The sequence below is a fragment of the Sinocyclocheilus anshuiensis genome, unplaced genomic scaffold, assembly GCF_001515605.1.
Source record: "Sinocyclocheilus anshuiensis isolate Anshui unplaced genomic scaffold, SAMN03320099.WGS_v1.1 scaffold850, whole genome shotgun sequence".
NCBI lineage: Eukaryota > Metazoa > Chordata > Actinopteri > Cypriniformes > Cyprinidae > Sinocyclocheilus > Sinocyclocheilus anshuiensis.
In genome coordinates, this window is record NW_015537937.1 from 1,921,491 (window position 1) to 1,944,842 (window position 23,352).

The 23,352-nt window shown below is 38.6% G+C and overlaps 3 protein-coding genes across 3 annotated transcripts in view; 1 reads left to right on the forward strand and 2 right to left on the reverse strand.

Annotated features, from left to right (window-relative positions):
- LOC107660349 (uncharacterized) overlaps positions 1-12,331 on the forward strand; it is a 19,167-nt gene extending 6,836 nt beyond the window's left edge. Inside the window, exons 7-19 of the mRNA XM_016449629.1 lie at positions 1,490-1,750; positions 2,078-2,338; positions 3,133-3,390; positions 3,559-3,825; positions 4,786-5,049; positions 5,141-5,401; positions 5,491-5,754; positions 8,238-8,498; positions 9,678-9,941; positions 10,827-11,117; positions 11,234-11,464; positions 11,572-11,619; positions 11,985-12,331. Coding sequence (XP_016305115.1) covers positions 1,490-1,750; positions 2,078-2,338; positions 3,133-3,390; positions 3,559-3,825; positions 4,786-5,049; positions 5,141-5,401; positions 5,491-5,754; positions 8,238-8,498; positions 9,678-9,941; positions 10,827-11,117; positions 11,234-11,464; positions 11,572-11,597 — 2,909 coding nt within the window. The 3' untranslated portion in view covers positions 11,598-11,619; positions 11,985-12,331. The remainder of the gene's footprint in view (positions 1-1,489; positions 1,751-2,077; positions 2,339-3,132; positions 3,391-3,558; positions 3,826-4,785; positions 5,050-5,140; positions 5,402-5,490; positions 5,755-8,237; positions 8,499-9,677; positions 9,942-10,826; positions 11,118-11,233; positions 11,465-11,571; positions 11,620-11,984) is intronic.
- A 606-nt stretch (positions 12,332-12,937) lies between these two features.
- Positions 12,938-19,257, reverse strand: prpf38b (pre-mRNA processing factor 38B). Its single transcript, XM_016449286.1, has 6 exons — positions 18,805-19,257; positions 17,319-17,387; positions 17,032-17,183; positions 16,657-16,717; positions 15,112-15,344; positions 12,938-14,075 (listed from the first exon to the last, which is right to left on the reverse strand). Exons 1-6 carry the CDS (start codon positions 19,000-19,002, stop codon positions 13,346-13,348), a joined length of 1,443 nt encoding a protein of 480 aa, XP_016304772.1. The 5' UTR covers positions 19,003-19,257; the 3' UTR covers positions 12,938-13,345.
- Positions 19,258-21,909: 2,652 nt separating this feature from the next.
- Positions 21,910-23,352, reverse strand: part of LOC107660080 (protein FAM102B-like) — a 13,594-nt gene continuing 12,151 nt past the window's right edge. The window contains exons 10-11 of the mRNA XM_016449298.1: positions 22,314-22,377; positions 21,910-22,084 (exon numbers count right to left, since the gene is read on the reverse strand). Coding sequence (XP_016304784.1) covers positions 22,042-22,084; positions 22,314-22,377 — 107 coding nt within the window. The 3' untranslated portion in view covers positions 21,910-22,041. The remainder of the gene's footprint in view (positions 22,085-22,313; positions 22,378-23,352) is intronic.

The window sequence follows — 23,352 nt, forward strand, 5'->3', positions numbered from 1 at the left end:
CATTCCTGCGGTTTTCAGACTCGGTATGTCCCTGAAATTAGACATAAACCTGCTGTGCACTAAACAAAAATCCACATCCTTAAACACTCAAAGGCAGTATGCAATTTACTGTTGTTATAAAAAAAGAGAATTAATTGCAAATAATTCTCTGTTATTTGAGTGAGAATGGTAGGAAATGAGTTAACTTACCTTTGTAATGTGTGTTGTGATCCAGCGCCCTGCACGCCCCTTAATCTCGTGACATATTTCGAGTGTGACAATCAGTTGGGTTCTGTCAGCTGGGGCCCAAGCGAGGGGGCGAACATGTACACTGCCACAGCAGTAGGTGAGGATGGACACACACACCTGTGTGTTACTAATGGGACCAGCTGCACCTGGGAGGACCTGCACTGCGGTGAAATCTATAACATTACAGTCACTGCCAGTGACAGCCGCTGCACGAGCGCACGCAGCAACAACACCACCATACACATGGGTAAGACCAGACACTAATGATAAATGTACCAGCAGTCTGCATCTATTCTGTAGGATGAATTTAAGTAGTTTAAAACTAACATTACATACTAATCATTTACATGATAGTTAAATTAAAAAAACTAAAACAAATGTATGACTATGTATTAGCTAGAAGATTGCATTAGATAACAAAATAAGAAAAGATCAAACCAAGTGGCTTTCACTTGACACTTGCATTTATATTTGTACTGTTTAAAATTAAGATAAAAAGTATTTGAACACTGTGAACTTGAGGGGGATCAGCTGGTTAAAAATAATTGTAAAAATGACTAAGAAAAGTCAGTATTATCTATCTATCTAAATTTATAATAGATAAATATAGATAGATAAAAAGTGTGATCAATCAGCTAATTTAAATCACACAAACTACGCATTTTCAATTAATATATTTTTTCAATGTATATATTTATCATAATGAGAAAAATATGCAACTTCTAATGATTATAAATTAGAAAATTTGTATTAAACACATTTTCTCAATTTCAATACAAACTAAATATTATTTGAAATAAAAAGCACTTTAAGATCTTTCACAATACCCTGACATATTCCATTATTGTGTGTGCAAACAAACCTCAGGGGAGTTTTTAAATCTGTGCTATGTTTTCTGCCTCTTTAGCCCCATGTGTTCCTCAAGCTTTGACGCCGATCCTGGACTGTGGCACAGGGGTGGGCTCTCTGAGCTGGGCTTCCAGTGCTGGAGCTGAGACATATGAGGTGGTAGCAGTGAGTGAAGATGGGAACACGCTGCCATTCAGTACCAACATCACCAGTGGCTTCTTATCAGAGCTGCTCTGCGGTCAACAGTACCAGGTCAAAGTCAGAGCAATCAACAGGCAATGCAGAAGTGTACCGAGTTCACCTGCTTACCTGTCTTCAGGTAATACAGAAACACTGATGGCTTGACTACAGTCTGTTGAGAATGACCCATATCGCAGATCTCAAATGCTTTTCCTGTTCTGTTCTCCTCTAGTTCCATGTGTTCCTCAGAACGTCGTATCTGAGCTGGACTGTATGTTTAACTTTATAAATATAAGGTGGAACATCAGCCGCGGGGCGGCGTCTTACCTGGTGGTTGCCAAGGGACCTGAGGGTCCAGTGACTGCCTGTAACACAACTGCGCAGGAGTGCAGACTGCAAACACTGCACTGCAGCTCCTCGTACGATGTCAGCGTTATTGCAGTAAACCAACAATGCAACACATCAGGAAGCTCCATCTTACGAATAAACACCGGTATAGTCTCCAGTTTCATATCCTCTGCTCTTTGCCTTTATCTCTGTTTGAAAAAAAGATTAATTACAACTGAGCATGCATATAGATGTACGATAGAAAACAAATTACAATTCATTATGCAAATATTATTAAGTCAGAAATTCAGTGAGATTTTTTTTTTAAATTGGGGATTTTCAAACTTTAATCTTAAATTTCCTTCAAATAGATTTTATATATAATTAATTATACATTTTATATATAATTCTGAATTGTATGCAGAAGTTGAATACCTAGTGTTAAGGTTTAAGCAATTTAATTTAGTCTTTCTCCAACCTTGTTTCTTTGCAGTGCCATGTGTACCTACTCATGTGCAGGGCAGTGTAAACTGTACGACTGGAGCTGTATCCGTGTCCTGGGGCCCAAGCGTAGGGGCTATTTCCTATGCTGCGGTTGCTCAGACTAGTGGTGGCTACGCCTCAGTGTGTAACAGCACTGGAACAGCATGTGTCTTCTCGGATCTGCTCTGTGGGATGAACTATAGTCTAGCTGTCAGCGCCACTGACGGGACCTGCAACACTGCACCGAGTCAACCAGTTGTGCTGAGTACAGGTACCTGAAAAACAAAAAAATAGCATCCACCATAAATGCAGTTCAACAGTTTGGGGTCAGTAGTATTTCATGCTTTTGAAAGAAGTCTCTTATGCTCACTAAGGCTGCATTTATTTGATCAAAAATACAGTAAAAATCATAACATTGTGAAATATTATTACAATTTAAAAGAACTTAAAATTTTCTATTTTAATATATTTTAAAATGTAATTTAATCCTGTGATAGCAAAGCTGCCATTACTCCAGCCTTCAGGGCTACATGAACCGTCAGAAATCATTCTAATATGCTGATTAGCAAATATTTTTGTGTAATTATTTGACAAACAGAAAGATCAAAAGAACTGTATTCATGTGGAATATAATTTCTTTTGGAACATTATATAACTTTTTGTCACTTTTGATCAAATTAATGAATCCTTGCTGAATACAATTTTGCCCAAAAAGATCTGACCCCAAACCTTTGAACAGTGTATTTTAGTGCAATGATACATATATGACTTTGTTGAATTTTTTTGTTCTTAAGGGTAAAAAACACATCTAGACAGTGTGTAATAAAATAAAACAAAATGCATATATTAATATTTAATTAAATTCATAGCAATAAAATTACAGCCCTCTAATTTTTTATTTGAAAGACACAAGGATGTTTTACTGTTCATTATTTAGAAATGTGGTTCCCAAAATAACAGAAAAATTATCACTTCTACTGGCGTTTGTACTACTTTTTAAGTTTCAAGTACTACATTTATTATCTTGTTAATTATGATGACTGTTAATATTTAATTTCACTTCAGTGCCCTGTAAGCTACAGAATGCTAGCGCCCAGCTCAACTGTGACACCAACTCTGCTGTTGTAAGTTGGGAGCTCAGTGATAACATCACACGTCACACAGTCCAGGCTATTGGTTCTGATGGACATCGCATCGACTGCACCAGCTCCGACCACAGTTGTACATTAGCTGGCATGCGCTGCGGCCAGAGCTATAACATCACCGTCACTGCCTTGGATGGAGCATGTGACAATAGCAACACACACCTTATGCTGACGTCAGGTGAGTCTGCTGATTCTTTTGTGCATCTGATCAGAGAAGCCAAGATTTAATCCTGTATCTGATTTGAAGTCGAATTTGGGATATTCCAACGACCATGCAGGTGTATGACTATGAACACTAATAACAAATGTCCTTTTAAAAATGGTTGCTGTTCTTGCTCTCTTTCAGCTCCATGTGCACCTAGCAATGTTCAGACGTCTTTGCATTGCGACATCAGTGGTGGTGTTGTGTCCGTGTCATGGGTGCAAGCAAACGGGGCGGAGTTTTACATGGCCGTGGCCGTGTCTAATGATGGTCATTCCTACTCTTGTAACACCACCACTGCCTCCTGTGATCTGCAGGAACTGCAGTGTGGCCAGATTTATAATGTCTCTGTCTACTCACTGGCCCATGGCTGTGGAGGCGTGAAGAGCACTATGTCTCAGGTGCAGACAGGTATGTGTGTGAAGATTTTACTTACTTTATCAAGTAAAGACAACTGTATGTCTTGGTATTTAATGTTTTAGTCCTATTCAAAACCAGTAGTCTCATCTTGAAGCTGATAATTACATAATAAGAGATCTGAACACTTCAGTTCAACTTAATTACCCATCAAATATATAAAAGGACCATATTGCATTTTTTTGTTGCATATATATTTCACTGAAGGTTTCTGTCACCAACAGCAGTTGTAATTTAATTTGATCATTTTCCATCCACCCTCTCACATAAAGGTAAATCAAATTAAATATTTAAAGACCATATCCAAAACACTTCTCACACCAAAATCAAAGAAGAAAATACGAAAATATATTTTGCTTAAGTGAAGTCTACTTTTGGCATTAATATGATATTGGCATTTTTACAGTTATTTTCAGAACAATTAAGAAAATGTTATCTCCAAATTATCATTCACTCCAAAAAACAATAATGGTTAAGTATTTATATTTTATTGTTAAATATTTTATATGATTAAAAAAGTTTAATAATATAGTAAGGGGAACAACAAAAGAATCTGTTGAAAGTAAAACCTCATTATGCGAACAAGAATGTTTTGTACATTAATTTTAATAGAAATTCTACTTAGTTAAAATGCCACCATGCTAAAGTCTTGAAAATGGAATTTAATGTCATTTCATAAAATAGCCTTATTTCTGAGACAAAATACGACAAGGAAATGTTTTGTAAGATTGAACCTTCTTTAGAAATAAACAAGCTACTATATGTTTAAGACTTCTACATGGGGCTATGACTAACTTTTTGCATGTGACATGAGCGGCATGCTATCTTGATGTAGCATTGCGGCAAGAAGCACACCATCGTTGCTATATTGGCTTACCTTATATAGTTTCCTGCTGATGTAGTTACAGCCCCACCCTTCAATAACATCTTGGTTCCTTCTTTCTCTTTTCTCAGCTCCATGTCCCCCCCAGAACGTATCTGCCATTGTGCAGTGTGATTCAGGGTCTGTGCTGGTGAGTTGGAACCCAGCAGTGGACGCCAGCCTGTTCATAGTTGAACTTGAGTCTGAAAGCACTGGTGCGATCTTCTCATGTAACAGCACAAACACGCAGTGCTCCATCACCCATCTGCCCTGTGGAGAGAGATTCAACCTCAGTGTGGTGGCACTGAGAGGCGGCTGTCAGAGTCAACCAAGCAGTGACCTTTCCATCGCCTCAGGTTGGACACTAACACAAGAATACATTCTCAAACAGATTTCAATAGCTATATTTACCTAACGCACTTCATGTCTGACCTCTTCTCTTTACAGCTCCATGTATTCCACAGGGGGTCAACGGTACCGTGGACTGTGTCACTAACTCTGCATGGGTATCATGGGATGTAGTTAATGCTGCAGAGTCTTACACAGTGCTGGCTGTAGGGGAGGACGGTCAAAATTCCACCTGTAGCAGCTCAAACTCCACCTGTAATGTACCTGACCTAGGCTGTGGAAGGAGCTACACCTTTCACGTCACTGCCTCAAATGCTGCTTGCGTGAGCCCACCCAGCAGCAGCTTTCAGCTGGAGACAGGTAAGTACACCTGCGGAAGACAGGTTTAGCCCTTTTATTTGAAACTAAGTGTATCTCAGCCTTAAAGTATGTATAATATCTCTCTCCAGCACCTTGTGCCTTGTCATCCATCGTGGTGGTGGCTGAATGCCACAGTTCTGTTATCATGGTACAATGGCAGAAAGCTCGGAGCGGAAATTCTCTCTACTTTGCCACAGCAGAGGATCAAGACCTTTCCATCCTTTCCTGCAATAGCTCCGCTTCTTCCTGCAACCTAACCAATGTGCATTGCGACAAGGAGTACACTATCATTGTGGCTGCTTCGGCCAACAAATGCAGCAGCCTCCGCAGCCCACCCTACAAGATCAGAACTGGTACAATCATTAATATTATGCCATTCCCATCTAGAATAGATGTTTATTTTAGAAAGCAATCCATTAGAAATCAATAACTACTCATAAGCAACCATTACTATTATTATTGCTCCAACTTAGGGGGGGGAATAGGTGATCGGACTTTAAATTTTTACCCAATAGATGAAGAAAAAACTCTTAGACTTGCATTTAAGAAGGGACTTGGGTCAAACCTAGGGACCACGATATCATGGACACCTGGGGATGGGCTTTTTGACTTATTTTCTAGTCACTGAGCAACCGCCCAGAAACACTAATGCTAACAACCGTGCTATACACTATAACATCTGCATTGTGGGACTTTTCTAGTTAAAGGGTTAATTCACCCAAAAATGAAAATTCTGTCATTAATTACGCACCCTCATGTCGTTCCAAACCGGTAAGACCTTCATTCATTTTCGGAACACAAGATATTTTTGATGAAATCCGAGAGCTTTCTGACCCTCCATAGACAGCGACTCAACTCTGTGTCAGTCTTTGACGTGTGTTTGAACGTTTGTCTAAGACTGCAACAGAAGAGAAGAACTTGTTTAATAAAGTCATTATTTTTGTTTTCTTTGCACACAAAAAGTATTCTCACAACTTCATAAAATTACAGTTGAACCACTGATGTCACATGGACTATTTTAATGATGTCCTTACTACCTTTCTGGCCCTTGAACGTGGTAGTTGCACTGCTGTTTATGGAGGGTCAGAAAGCTCTCCGATTTCATAAAAAATATCTAAACTTGTGTTCCGAAGATGAACGAAAGTCTTAGGGGTTTGGAATGACATGAGGGTGAGTAATTAATGACAGAATTTTCACTTGTGGGTGAACTATCCCTTTAATTGCAACTGCACTCTATAGACCTGGGGCCTCATTTATAAAACTCACCGTAGATTTCATCCTAAAATTGTACGTATGCACAAAAGCTAGATTTTGCGTACGCACAAAAGTTTTCAGATGTATAAAACCATACGTACGCCAGAACCTGCGCAAAAATCCCTTTATAAATCCGTCGGGGGAAGATTGTGCGTACGTGCATCTCCACCCTGTCTCCTCCCCGAAATAACTATATACTTCTAGCTTTACTATGCATATTCCCATCCACGTGACACACATATGAGATACAGAATAAATGCCATTTGTGCCACATAAATTTTTATTGCCAAAATCATCCAGAATGTTTTAGAATATATCAAAATATCCATAAAAACAAAACTGTTTTGTTCTCAGATAAATAGCCTATTATAGAATATACTTGACCTCATTCTTTTCCACTGGCCAAATAGTATTTACATTGTTTTAAACAATTCAAATCAAATTAAATTAATGCAGTTTTGCTGATAAGGTATGTATGATAAGGATTTTTGTTATTTAAGCCTATATTTATCGCAGAGTAAATACATTTGTCTGATTCGGCGCGTCACTGACTAAGTATTTTAAAAAGGAAACACGCAAATCTTACCCTTTTTTTCCCCAAGTTGTATCCTTCAAATACAGTGGTATATACTAGTCAACATTTGAAGTGGATCAAAACCTTTCATCAAAGTTGTCCTAAAACCTAAAACAAAATGTGTTCTTGTCTTAGGACAAGACTTGGAACTTTTTTGATCCACTTCAGATGTTGACTACTGTATTTCATAATGTTGTGGAGATGCCTTCACACGACATCAACACCTCCGTGCAGCTGTGGTTGTACAGTAGCTATTATTCAAACCGGACAATGGACCGTTCGCCCACCGAATCCAGCAGTGTCTGCCATAATATCGAAGTGTGCATCATTGATCATTGTTCTCGCTAAAAAAAAATTAGTTTAGCTTATGCAGTTTAGTTTAAATATGAATTATTATAGCACTGCTCGCTGTCATTAAAACATTGCATGCCACAGGAAAAGTGATTAAGCGCATCAACTACAAATATGTCTAAATTCATATAATTTTGGTTTAACTTCTGCGTAATGACTTTGTCATTTCAGTGCTTATATCCATTGATGAGAGTGGAATGTTTAATGTAAATGTGTATATCGACAGGAAAACAGTTTAAAAATCCTTCATTACTTTTCTCACACCAGGAAAGAGTTTACGCACAGTCAAGAGCATCCGTAATGTGCGTACATATTTACGCCAAGTTTATTTTTTATAAATCCAGATACGTGTGTGGAAAACAGCGTACGCACATTTCTATGCCCAATTTGTGTGTACACAACGTGTATACATGAGGCCCCTGGGTTGTACAATCCCGCTCATGGAGAGCAACCTTCCTGTGGAGTTTAGTTTCTGCCCGGAAGTTCCTAGTAATCACAAAGACCTTGATGAGATAAGGCTGGAGCTAAACTCAAAAGGAAGGTAGACCTCCAGGAGCAGGATTGGATACCCTTGATCTACAGATCTATCCATGTTAGATTTGCTTTCATTACATTAATATTCAGGTTGTGCTAATTTCTTCCTTTCATCATCTGCAGCACCCTGTCAGCCCTCATCAGTACAGGCCAATACAGACTGTCAGTCAAAGGATGTGTTTGTGTCATGGAACCCATCATACGTGGCACAGTCGTACCTACTTACTGCAGTTGGCAGAAATGGAGACTTGAAGACGTGCAATACCTCAAACAATAACTGCACGCTAACTGATCTGCATTGCAGCAACATCTATCATGTGTCCGTTTTAGCCAGTAATGAGAACTGCACCAGCCTGCCCAGTGCTAACATCACCATCAAAACGGGTAAGAGGACACAAATTCTCTTCCTTTAAATTCAGTGAGCAAAGTTTATACATTGTGTAAATTGTACAGTAGCTATTATTCAAACCGGACAATGGACCGTTCGCCCACCGAATCCAGCAGTGTCTGCCATAATATCGAAGTGTGCATCATTGATCATTGTTCTCGCTAAAAAAAAATTAGTTTAGCTTATGCAGTTTAGTTTAAATATGAATTATTATAGCACTGCTCGCTGTCATTAAAACATTGCATGCCACAGGAAAAGTGATTAAGCGCATCAACTACAAATATGTCTAAATTCATATAATTTTGGTTTAACTTCTGCGTAATGACTTTGTCATTTCAGTGCTTATATCCATTGATGAGAGTGGAATGTTTAATGTAAATGTGTATATCGACAGGAAAACAGTTTAAAAATCCTTCATTACTTTTCTCACACCAGGAAAGAGTGTACGCACAGTCAAGAGCATCCGTAATGTGCGTACATATTTACGCCAAGTTTATTTTTTATAAATCCAGATACGTGTGTGGAAAACAGCGTACGCACATTTCTATGCCCAATTTGTGTGTACACAACGTGTATACATGAGGCCCCTGGGTTGTACAATCCCGCTCATGGAGAGCAACCTTCCTGTGGAGTTTAGTTTCTGCCCGGAAGTTCCTAGTAATCACAAAGACCTTGATGAGATAAGGCTGGAGCTAAACTCAAAAGGAAGGTAGACCTCCAGGAGCAGGATTGGATACCCTTGATCTACAGATCTATCCATGTTAGATTTGCTTTCATTACATTAATATTCAGGTTGTGCTAATTTCTTCCTTTCATCATCTGCAGCACCCTGTCAGCCCTCATCAGTACAGGCCAATACAGACTGTCAGTCAAAGGATGTGTTTGTGTCATGGAACCCATCATACGTGGCACAGTCGTACCTACTTACTGCAGTTGGCAGAAATGGAGACTTGAAGACGTGCAATACCTCAAACAATAACTGCACGCTAACTGATCTGCATTGCAGCAACATCTATCATGTGTCCGTTTTAGCCAGTAATGAGAACTGCACCAGCCTGCCCAGTGCTAACATCACCATCAAAACGGGTAAGAGGACACAAATTCTCTTCCTTTAAATTCAGTGAGCAAAGTTTATACATTGTGTAAATAATTTTTGCCATGTGTTTATTCTGCAGTGCCATGTGAGCCAGCCAACTTAACTGCAACCGTACAGTGCGGGAACAGTAGTAGTGCCTCCTTGTCATGGGTGGGGAGTACAGGGACGGTGGCCTACATGGGACTTGCTCAGTCAGAAACCGGCACAACAGCCTACTGTGAAACCACACACACGTCTTGTACTCTGGAGGGCTTAGTGTGCGGCACTGTGTACAACTTTACAGTGCAGGCAACGGATGGCTTCTGCAACAGTTCCTTGAGTGAACCTCAAACTAAGGGAGCAGGTACGGTCATCCTCGCGTCACAATAATCTGCTTTCTTTGAACTGATCTGCTAGTATTTCACATGCCAACCAAGGGCGTTTCAAACTACTGCTTTTGGAGTGGACTTAAAATTTTTGGAGAGCAACATTCGGTTCAATTTATTGGCACGTTTTCTGTACTCGTTTGTCTACCAAAAGAACCACACCCCAATTTGCTTGAAAATGAAGGCCTAGAGAACAGTTCAAGTCCACTCTTGTATGGTTGTCAGTTGGTATGTAAGAAATTTGACCTAATTTGCAGATCCGAATCACTACTTATAAAGTTCTTCAAGGAGCAATCTGGTTAGCAGTTACTTGCATTAAGAATGTGTCTACAAATCGGATATAACATGAAAAAGGACCTCTAGAAGAAGAGTATCAAACTTGGGTTCAGATCAGCCATGAAAGCCTAACAAGTGCCTGTAGCTTTCTAGTAATCCTGAAAGTGAAGTGACGTGTGGCCAAGTATGGTGTCCCATTCTCGGAATTTGTGCTCTGCATTTAACCCATCCAATTGCACACACACAGCAGTGAGTAGTGAACACACACACACACCGTGAACACACACCCAGAGCAGTGGGCAGCCTGGGGAGCAGTTGGGGGTTCGGTGCCTTGCTCAAGGGTCTCACCTCAGTCGTGGTATTGAAGGTGGAGAGAGTGCTGGTTATTCACTCTCCCCACCTCTAATCCCGGCCGGACCTGAGACTCGAACCCGCGACCTGTGTCCGACTTTTTTGTCCATCCCTGGTATTTATTTAGTGTTGGCAAATCCATTGTGAAGACCGATATAAGTGACATTTTGGTTCTGCTGCTTTGGGATACCAACTGGGAAAACAGGTTTTAAGTCTTGTTCACCTCTTTCCCTTAGCTCCATGTCCTCCAGCTGGATTGAGGGTTGTCCCTCGTACAGTAGTAAATGATACTCAGATCTTGAGGGCGTCTTGGTCTACTGTGAATTGTCCTAATTCTGAATACCTCCTGGCACTCACGGGCAGCATTCAGGGCAACAACCAAGCACTCTTTGACCTCACCTCCTATTGGACAAGACGCACATTCTTCGAAGTGCCTCTCCCTTGTGGCTCCACCTACAGTGCAACCATCAGTGCGAGGAACTCTGCCGCCACAAGTGACAAGTCTGCTGCTGTCACTGGAAGCACAGGTGCACAATATTCAGTCACCACAGGACTATCTTCTTACCATACTTAAATGGGAAATGAAGATGCTTAAAATGCAAAAACATCCATAATCATCTGTTCATTTGTTTCCTTCCCCCAGTGCCTTGTGCCCCTCTAAATGTGATGTTCTCTGCATCATCGGCGGTAGTGGCATGGAACGAGTCACTATTTGCTACAAACTACACTGTGTATGGGGTTACTTCCTCTGGAAGGACGAAACTCTGCATGAGCTCACAGCTCCTCTGCTCTGTCACCAATTTCAGCAGTGGTCACATTGTCGTAACTGCCCAAAACACTGCCGGCGAGAGTGAAGACTCGGTGCCTGTTGTAGGTAAGAAGGCTCAGATCAGTGGTAATTTCCATGAAAACAGGTTTGTCAATATGTATCTTGCTTTGGTGAAAGTCCTGTAACCTTTGATCTTGTCCATCCTTTGGCAGTGACAGCAGGTCGCAGGAGGAGGTGAGACCTGGCACAAAGTGAGAAAGGTGAGTTGATGCTCAACAGCAGAAAATAAAGAACAAGTTATGAAAATTCATGAGATTTATTTTTTCAGATGAATTCTCAAAATGGAGAAATATACTTTAGTTAGGGTAAATGGTTTATTGAACTTAACACAAAAAAAGCCTAGACCAACATTGGTGTTGATGAAACATACAAAATATCTTCTATCTTCCGTCTCCTTCAGCCTCATTCCACATGCAATTAAATGATGCCACCTAATGTTTGCTTTTAAAGATTCATCCACAACAGCTCCTTTCCTTAACATCTTAAAAACATATTTACAAGCCACAGAAATATTTTAAGTCTTGAAATGGTTTCCAGTATTAACCCTTGACTCTCTCTACACCAGGCCTGACCAACCCTGAGTAAATGCTTGCATCTCATCGCACTCAAACTCTTGCCTCTGAGAACTCCTGCACTTATCTAAGAATTCTTGAAACTCTGTGATATTTAACTTTTGCATGTTACATATATTCTGGTTCAAGGTTCACTTTTTTTTTAAAACAACATTTAAGGGTGGGATAGATTGACTGGGTAAAAGATTAACATTATTTCTTTTAAAATGTTTTCCAAAATCTGTTTTCTGGCTGTGGGATTTACTTTCATGCAATGCCAAATATTTTAAAAAAAGGTCTTATATAAATATGTATTCCTGTTTTTGTATACGAGTAGTTATATTAAATACAAAGAGCATTTCTCCATGTGATCAGTCTTATAAATAACCTGTAAAGCACATGTAAAATAAATGAACCATACACAAAACACCTGTTCTTATAAAATTAATGTTCTTACAAGGAACTGACAAGGGCACAACAGTGACCTATTCAAAGCAAAACATCACTTTAAAAGACTGTATTTAACATCTTTGAGTAAATTAAATACTCATCCCATGAACCAACTATGGACAATATCCCCTACAAATAATTTTAAATATAAAACTTTATTCTAAAAAATGTATTCTAAAATATTAATACTTGTACAAGTTGAGAGTAGGACTGACTAAATTACATCACAATGCTTCATGGGAATGGGTAGCCTCTTCTTTTCTCACCTACACAGTAATAGCAACTTCTCAGATCTTTTTAAAATTATGGATAGTACTGTACTCCAAAAATAAAGTTGAAATCATACAGCAGAAGCACGTCTTAAGTTAATAACCTCAAATCTCATGGCAGGTTTGCCTTGAAAGGTTTGCCAGCGCAAACTATCAACCTCTATGAAGAAATTGTGACACTTTTACTTACAGAACCCAACAGTTTTGCTTAATGACATCAAAAATATAAAACTGAGCAAATGTGTTCCATACAAGAATTTTATTAGAAAACGAGATGCAACAGAGCAATGAAACAGCAAAATGTCAGCAAAGCTTTCAGGAGAAATTTAAAACATTCTCTGAGCTCTATGTACAAAGCCATTTGTGAAAATCCAGAAAACAAATTGGGAGAGAAAGAGGATTAAAAAAAGTTTTAAAATGCCATTTTCAGTCTGGACATCTGTAATGGGCAACTGAGAGAAAATGACATTTTTTGGTATCTACACAATTAACAGTGCAGAAAAAAAAAATCCAGGCTTTTCCATATGCTTTCTTCAACACAAGTGGTGCACAAGAGGTTTAAAGATAAAGATGTGAAGTAATAAGAGAGGGACTGGAATAAAGGTACAGAGGGAATTTGAGAGAGAGGAGGAGGGGGAGATAGAGACAGACTTGGATCAGGGAGACTCTGCTCGAAAACTGTTTGTTCTTTCTCCTTTTTCAGGACTGGGACGCTCTTGTTTTACATGTTCTCGTCCATTGCTGGATTCTTGCCGGTGCGAGCGCTCTTTGCTCCGACTGCGTTTGTGTGAGCGTTCCTTACTATGGCTGCGTTCCCTTTTCCTGTTCCTCTCCTCCCCTGCTTCCTGCCTGCTCCTGCTGCCCGAGCAGGAGCGCTTCTTGCTAGATCGTTCGGTTTTGTGTTTCCGGTCTCTGCTTCTGCTCCTTGACCGTTTACTCCTCTTTTCTTCCCTGTGCTTTCGTTCCTCCTTATCTTCCTTGTGCCTCCTCTCTTCCCCCTCTCCTTTACTCCTCTTGTCTTTGGACCTCTCCCGATCTTTATGGTGCTCTCTGTCCTTCCTGCGACTATGCTCTCTCTCACTCTCTGCCTCCTTCTCTTTCTCTCTGTCTTTCCTCTCGTTCCGCTTCTCTCGACTGGCGCTGCGACTCCGGCGTCGTTCCCTGGTTCGGTCTGGTGTTCTGGAGCGTCGTCTATCTCGGTCTCTCTCCCTGTCCTTCTCCCTCTCTCTATCTCTATCCCGGTCCTTTCCCTCCCGTTCTTTGCGCTGCCGATCTCGTTCTCTCTCCAGTTCACGGTCGAAGTTGGCGCCTTGTTTTTCTCTGTGATGGCTGCGACTCCGTGAACGATTTAGGGATCTCCTGGGACTGGGACTTTTCCTAGGTGTCCTGAACATACACAAATAAAAATATTAAACAGCATATACAAATACACTAGAACCCATAGGACACTTTGTCAAATAGGAGAGAGTGAGGGTAATTCTGAAACAGCAATACTATTAAAGGGTTAGTTCACCCAAAAATGAAAATTCTGTCATTAATTACTCACCCTCATGTCGTTTCAAACCCGTAGCATTCAGATTTAATGAAAGACAGAATCTGATATAGACAAGCATAACTCAGAGCAGAAATAAGAGCATTTCAATAAATTTTACCCAGGATACACTTACAAACAAGGCACAATTCAACACAGGATTTTCAGAAAGATTGAAACTAAAATACGATACGACAGTAATGTCGCAACACACAAGTGTGAGTAACTGTTTTATTACGTGGTCACTCCCGCTTTGTCTGTTGTTACAGATTGTTTGATATGTAGTATTTATGTTTTTTTACTTAAATCATAGCAGGGTCTATCTATGAAAAACTGCAAAACTGAACTGCCAATCATACCAGTGGGCATTTACTTCCAAGTATATAATCTTCCATGCCCGATGAGGGACGTCAAAACAGGACAGAAAATAGCCTATTACTTCTAAATTATAATGCTTACGTAAAAATCTTTATAACATATGTGGACCTCAGAGCACAATACAAAATTAACAAAAAAGGCAATTCATGACCCCTTCAATAACCAACAACACAAAAAATGAGTTGGGCTTAAATCCAACAGTGTCCATTATATACAAACAATTCCAAAGAAATGGCAAGTGCCACAATGAATTAAACATTGAAGTAGAAAAACTGAAATGTTATTTTCTTGTAAAACGTACTCCAGTAATCGGTTTTAATTACGGAGTAATTATGGCTGGTCTTAAATAGTTCATTCAAAATGGTTGGTGATCATTTAAATAAGCTGAAGTTAAAAAAGCTGAAGTTGCCTTCTTACATTGCCACTACAGTTCAAACACAACACCACAAACACTGATCACTGCTGATCTGGTTAGCCAAATAATCTCATCCCGCCCACACACAACGAATGTACCTGGAATGGCGCCTATCTCCATGCCTTCCCGAATCGGCTGCCGCCTCTTCATCCTGCGCATCTTTTTGCGGGGGTTTACGTGGTCGGCTCTTCATGTGCTGGTCGATTGATTTCTGAACAGGAACAGGAATTCGCGGGAACAACGTTGAGAACCATTCCAGCTTGGTCAGGAAGGAGCGGAGCATCTCTCCGACCGTCATTACGCACCCTCCTCCAGCCTTCACGTCCAACTCCTGATCACAAAAAACAAAGAGGAGCAAAACCATTAAAACTACAATCACAAACACGAAGAACACACTCAGACATGCACTTATCACACGACCTCTGGTATACAGGTTAACGCTAATAATTAGACTTTACACTGTCCTGAATGAAATGCTTCATTTGTGATGACCAAATACTGAGTCTTCACCTCTGCTCTCACCTGACTTAATTTTCAGTATTTACAGGTGCACAAAGTAATTTTGTTGTTTGTTCCACTGACCGTCATCTTGGACTTTATAGTAACAATAATCAGCATGTATACAAAAGGAATACCATCATTTAAATACCTTGATCACTAGCTAAAAAGGTGCTATTTCATAATGGACCTTTAGTGCACCTTTAACATAAGTGGAAATCTTAAGAGACTTACATTTTCTGTCTTTCTATTTGACTTTTTATAGAAAATAGCTTATTATATTGATTTTCAATAGATCAAAACTGCATGACTGAGCTTCAAAATAATTAGCTTCCACAATGTCTCTTACTATGCAATGACTCAAAATAAGTGCAATGCAGAGGAGGTCTTAGGTCAGCTGACATATATATGCTGTACCGGTGCGTGTGAAGGGGTGGAGTGGGTGGGTGAGCTTGTCTAACTGCACTCACGAACGCCAGCCAAGAGTGTGGAGCACACCCTATATCCAATCCACCCGCATCACAAGGGCCATCTGGGAGAGAGAACAGGGCAGTCAGCCAGAGACACACATAACCACCACCATGCCTGGCAGCAATTTCTGCTCAAAGCAAATTAGATCTCCTTTTCTGGACTTTTTAAAAAATGGATAATATATTACCAACTTGTTTACAGGTGAGAGTGGGCATGCAGGAGCACAAGAGATGAGCCAGCACCCAGTAATGGATATCTGATATTTACGGTCAAACATAAATGTCTCTTATGAATCACGGAGGCATGCTGCCATATACACACTTATCTGGGCTAAGAGAATATTGCATGCAATTAAACACATTTAACCACAGAGGAATAACTATAGAACTTCACATCTAGCTCAAAGGACCATTTGCTAGGAGTTTGTGCTGATCTCAGAACAGACATGGCATACCCAGTGAGATAAGAAACCAGTCATCTAAAGTCTTGGGTAAACTTGCCACCACACACACAGTTGTAACGGTGTATCTCAAGAGCAACATTAAGCCAAATGAGGTCAAAGGTTGAAGGACAGCAATGTGCATCACAATCAGCATTTGGCCTAAAGCTTACTGGTTACAATTGGGTACATTAGAAATAAGAGAGAGATGAAGGCATTACCCGTGGTGACATACCTCCTCGTCGTCAAGGAACTCATCATACCAGTCAACCAAGTCAGAAGGAGGTTGAGTATACCTACAATACACAGATTTGACATTACAAATGTGTATTCATCGAAGCCAGAAAATATGCATCATCCAAACAATGTAGCTTGACCTAAATACTTATGAAATTACAATCACATATACAGCAATTTGGGTACATCTGCTCAACGTATTCATATTCCTTTGCTAAATTCAACGCTAGAATTTGATTATTCAAAGTAGTTCACCCACATGAACCTCTATGGCAGTGTTAAAAAACAAAACATGAAGTGACTTCTGAAACAGTTACTAAAAAACCCCCAAAAAACAAACAATTTAGGTAATGTTATGTGTTCTGAGTCATACCTGATGTACATGAAGCCCAGTGACCTGATATAGGGCGAATCTGTGTGAGTGATGAGACCCATCACTTGTTTGCGGGTCAGTTTCAGTGTAAATAGCTTATACAGCAAGCAAAATGAAGTGGACACAATCCCACCCGTACCGACTCCTCGAACCTGCAAGACAAACATCAGGAGTCCTACAGCTAGACTTATTTCCTGCTTAAGTGAACCTCTCCCTTGATTTAATCAAAATGACAGAGGATGGGAGGATTAAGTCGAGGAGGTCTCAAGGCACGTACTTCTACTTACCCCTCCGCACATTCCCGTCTGCCCCGCGGTCTTCCTGCTGCCTTTTTCCCATGGCTCCATATGGGTGACCTGAGAAGTAAGTCAGATGATTAGAGGAAAAATACAACTCAATCCCAAGCTAACCTTCTTTCAAACCTAGATTCTACAACTTACTGTTAATATGCTACTTAAAGCTAATACTTTAGAATCATAAATAGTGGGAAAAGAGTTCACAATCTTTTGCATTTTGTTTATTTATTTTGCAACAGTACTGGCTAATAGAAAGATACTATATTTTCCGTAGTAACAATAAACGGTCGTTCATACAAAGGACGATAACTTTAATTTAGTCGTTGTAATTCTATGAGAATAGGGAAGTTCACACCACAACTATAACGACAAAGAGGAATGATATCGTTGGAATCACTCTCAAAATGATTATTTGTGACCCTGGACCACAAAACCAGTCATAAGTCATAAATAAAAATAAAATTTAAAAAACCTTGCTACGTGTACTGCGTTAAGCTAACTGAGACTTGTTATAGCACTTGTATATCATTGCTCTTTTGTTGATTTTGATTGCTTCCATTGTCCTCATTTGTAAGTCGCTTTGGATAAAAGCGTCTGCTAAATGTCTAAATGTAAATGCAAGTCGCATGGGTATATTTGTAGCAATAGCCAACAATACATTGTATGGGTAAAACTATTGATTTTTATTTTATGCCAAAAATCATTAGGATATCAAGTAAAGATCATGTTCCATGAAGATTTTTTTAAATATTTTTTCTTACCGTAAATATATCAAAACTTAATTTTTGATTAGTAATATGCATAGCTAAGAACTTCATTTGGACAACTTTAAAGGTGATTTTCTCAATATTTTGATTTTTGTTTTTTTTGCATGCTCAGATTCCAGATTTTTAAATAGTTGTATCTCCCCAAATTTTGTCCTAACCTAACAAACCACACATCAACGGAGAGCTTATTTATCAGCTTTCACATGATGTATAAATCTCAGTTAAAAAGAAAAAAAAAAGAGAGACCCTTATGACGGGTTTTGTGGTCCAGGGTCACATTTCTCCAGCTTTTGAACGACAAAATACACTGAATGTTCCATACAATTAAAGCTAATGGTGACTAAAGCTGTCATTCTGTCTATAGTATACAAAACACTTTGTGTGTTCTAATAAGTAGCTTAATCTTACTGGTTTGGACCAACGAGTGGGTGAGTTCATAATGACACAAATTTAATTTCTGAGGTAACTAACTATTCATATAACGTTAGGCATATTTTGAACTAAAGCTAGTTAGCACAATTAGCCTCCATGGACTAACACGGCCTAGTTCAGCTCACGTAATACTACATTTAAATCAATAGACAATTATTTAAAAACTATATAAACCTAACAGGAAAAATAACAACCAATGAGCAATACACGAAACGACAATGTAACACAAATAAGAAAACCGCGGGCTTCACGCTCGTCGGCCGGGTTAATTTCGCCACCTTGAAGTATATCTCGTCCACCACCTCGTGGTACGTCTTGAGCTCGTACAGCTGGACCTTGAAGTATGGCGACGACAGGACGTTTGTCAGGATCATGGGGTTGAGGTTCATGGTCTTCTCGTTGCCCCATAACGGCAAGAGGTTACCATGTTTCCCGCCGGCCGGTTTGCTCACGGCCTGCTGCTGACTAACCGCCATGGCAGCTCCTTCACAACGCCATTAAACTACTAAACGAAAGGAAACGACCGTTGTCCCTAAAGAATATGGCGGCAACGCGTTCAACGAGGTGCGCGAGTGGCGGACCGACGTCTCTTAATTCATTCGAACTTGATTTTGGATCGTTTGATCGTATTCTCTGCGATTAGAAGACGCACGCGAAGCGTTCAGTTAACGACGTTACGCCGAGTTGTGGGGACAAGATGGCGCACGGAAGAGGGGCGGCGGAAAGGGACGCAAGGCTGGGGGTTGTCAAGTTTCTTCTTCTTGTACGATTTTATGGCGGTTGACAAGCCAACTTATGGTGTATTACCGCCACCAACTGGACTGGAGTGTGAAGCATTAACGGGAAAGTGGGAAAAAGGACCGCCCCCCCCCCAAAAAAAACCCCAATTCCATAAATAAATAAAACAACCGGTAGTATTATTATGACATTTAAATTCTACTTTCTAATCCTGTTATCTTCAGATAACACAAGGCACAACTTAAAAGATTTGATATCGTGAAATTAATTACTCCTATGTTTCTCAGTTTCTTAAATAACTCCTCTCTTTCTTTGGTATATGCTGCACAATGTAAAAGTACATGCTCAATAGTCTCTGCTTCACTGCATGTAGTACACAATCCTGACTGATAATAAATGAACTTTTCCATGACATTCTAATTTATTGAGCTGCACATGTATATCAAATGAAAGCTCTTGATGAGCTCTTTCTACTGCCAAAAGGACACAAGTGAATTCTTAATAATTTTGGAGTTATTCATTAGAAACCAAAAGACTTAACTCTGAACATACTAAGCCTGTTGGTTTTTGTTTTGGCCCTCCTGTAAAGTTGGTGAAATGTCACTTACGCCCTTCTGGTTCTCACCCCTCGATAGCAATTTAGCAACAAATTAAAAATACAGAATCAAATACTTAAATTATATAAGTTTTATTTTTTTAAAACAAAATGTATTCTTAAAATGCAACATATTAGAGTGAAGCACATATATTGCATGTTGAATTTTGTCAAAGTATTTATGTATATACTTCATGACCTTTATGATTTGAAACATCAGATATATCATAAATCTTTATTTCTTTGACTTCAGGTTTTTCTATAGTTTGACAGTTGTCGCTATCAGAAAGCCTGAACACAAATTAAATTCACGTTATATACATTCTTAAAAATATGACAGTTTTGTAATCTACAATATGAAATTTGATAAACAGCCCTTTTTTATTAGCCTTTAAAATTGGCATGTTCTTTCAAACACATTTTTGCAGTAATAAACTATAAAATATCCCACATTTACAAACCCCTTTCAAAAAACACAACAACATTAAATAGATCCTAAATAGGTCTTCTACGTCTCTCCTTAGCTGAAAAGGAATGCCTGTAAAATGAATTTGGATTATGCCATTTTAACAAACAGTCCACTATTTGCAGCGTCCATCCCTGTGCAACTTGTGGTTGAGTCTTGTTTATGATGACAAAATGCTGACAGCACTAAACTGGGATCTTAGAAACGGACTCATTTGTGGGTCACTTTGACTGGGTGTTGAACCAACAGCCACCTACAGTACAGACCATCTTAGCTGTCATCTGTTTACTGTATATTTATACAGTTTTCTTTTAAATCAAAACATCTGTAACATTTTAATTTGACCATTATGGATGGTCTCATAAAAAGACAGAAATATGATTTCAAGTTGACCACTTGAAATCATGAGTGAATTAGTATACTTGAGTATTATTATTATTTTTTAAATTAGCAGCATCCAACCAAGGAAATATCAGACAATCCAAAGTGCATCAGTCTGTGTCAGTGGATTAAAAAAAAGCTGATCTTTACATTAAAAATAGTCCTGAATCTGTAACACGTCTTTTCAGTGTTTCAAGTGTTTTTTAAAGTGTCTGTGAGAACTATAACTATCTATTTTTGGTAAAAGAATACCAATCCAAGTATTTCCTGTTACTTTGAGCTTAAGCAAAGCTTCTGTCTGTCTTCAGAGCTTTACCACTAGGGGGAGCAGTGATTCCACAAATTCCTAGAGCCCATGTGTCAGGAGCCCTATACATAATAAATATACACAGTACATACACATATATTCCGTAAACAAAAACTTGTATTTTGAATGTGATCAATCGTGATTAATCGTTTGACAGCACTAATATAAACCCTCATGTCAACTGGTGGATGATAAAAAGGCCAAAAACATCCCTAATGATACCATAATGATATACATATATAAGAAGTTCCTTATGCTTATCAAGACTGCATTTATTTGATCAAATACAAGCAATATTGTGAAATATTACAATTTAAAACAACTGTTTTCTATTTTAATATACTTTAAAATATTATTTATTTCTGTGATACAAAGCTGAATTTTCATCAGCCATTTCTCCAGTCTTCAGTGTCACATGATCCGTCAGAAATAAAAATAGAATTTTTGAATAAATAAATGCAGCCTTTATGAACATAAGAAACTTATTTAAAAACATGAAAAATCTTACTGATCCCAAACTTTTGAACAGCAGTGTATATTACATTAGTTAAACTAATAATGAATAGTAACAATATTTTAAGATTAGTCATATCAATCTCAGCACTTACTAATTTTTTGCAATTAAGTTTTATTTGTTAACATTAAAATAATGCATTGTGAACAAACATTAACAAACAATGAACAATTCTATTATAATTATATTTTTACTAACTAAAGTTTAATAAATACTTTAGAAAATATATGGCTGATTATTAGTTCATGTTAGCTAATGCATTTACTTTTTAATGTTAACAAACGGTACCATTTTACAATACTGGCCCCCCGACTGAGACTGGTTTCTCCCAACGTTTTTTCTCCATTCTGTCACCGATGGAGTTTTGGTTCCTTGCGGGGAGCAGTGATTCCACAAATTCCTAGAGCCCATGTGTCAGGAGCCCAGAATAGAACTGCTACTTGTGATTGAAGACAACTGCTGTCCTCTCGTTTGACACAGGATATTACATCACCTTCCCCCACGGACGTTCAGTCTAGCATTTTATAACCACCTGTTCAAAAGCTCCTGCACCAACCCTGAATGATGGAAAGAGAGAGACAAGGCATTATATTACATTACAGAATTACATTACCACAGTCTGCAATTTTATGATATTGTCAGAGCTCATGTAACATTATATTTCTCTGTAATCTGCTTCTTATAATGCAAAACACAATGACCATGTATCACACAAGGACGGCATAAGGGATAATGCCAGTTGCCGTGGCGACCTTGGGGCAGGGAAAGTTACATAATATATCTCACCTGGTGTGCTGAGAGCCCAGTGCAGTGCTGCCTCCTGGCCCAACAAACAGTCGCAGACCCTCCTCTGCAACACACATACATATTTATTTTAGACATCATTCAGTTGGTGCAAAGGCTTAAAGGGGGGGAAAAATAGTGCTGTCAAACGATTAATCGCATCCAAAATAAAAGTTAGCTCAGTGAATAATAAAAAAAAAAACATAGACCCGGCTAAGCGGTAGAAGTGGAGTGATACAAAATTGTGAAAGGGCGTTCCTGTAGCGATACCAGTACAATATCTCACGGTTCTCAACCAATCAGATTTGAGAACCAAAACTGTTGTATAAATATAGACATGTAAATATTTTCAAAATATATACAGTATTTGTGTCTTTATATTATACACAGAACACTCACATATATTTTGCAAACAAAAACGTTTATTTTGTATGCGATTAATCGCGATTAATTGTTTGACAGCACAAATATATATATATATATATATATATATATATATATATAATACATTTATTTGAGTAGTTTTCCTATATAGAAGCCATATGTAATATGTAAAAAGAAATAGAGAATGTCCACTTGCCTCTGACAACCAAAAATAAAATCAAAACAAACAAATAAATAAATAACATATAAAGGCTTCTTTTGAAGACAATGAAATTCTTGTTAGCCTAAATTGGTGAATTAAATGGGATAAACTGCTGGTTGAACTAAAGCAGTTTTAAGTCAAAATATCATTGTTCATTCATACATTCAATTATTATTAATTCAAAATGTTAAAATTATTTCTGTATTTATTATTTTAATTGATTTAATTTCCAGCGATATCGTTGACTTGATTGCACAGACACTATTTATACTGAACTGAGCTGGACGATGGCATCACTGAATTCACTGATGAACTGCCTTTAACTGAAAAATTAGTGTTTACTATTGTCCTTTTGCATGATCGACACACTATTTTCCTATTTGATACTGTAAAGATGCTTTGACACAATCTGTATTGTTAAAAGCGCTATATAAATAAAGGTGACTTGCATTAATC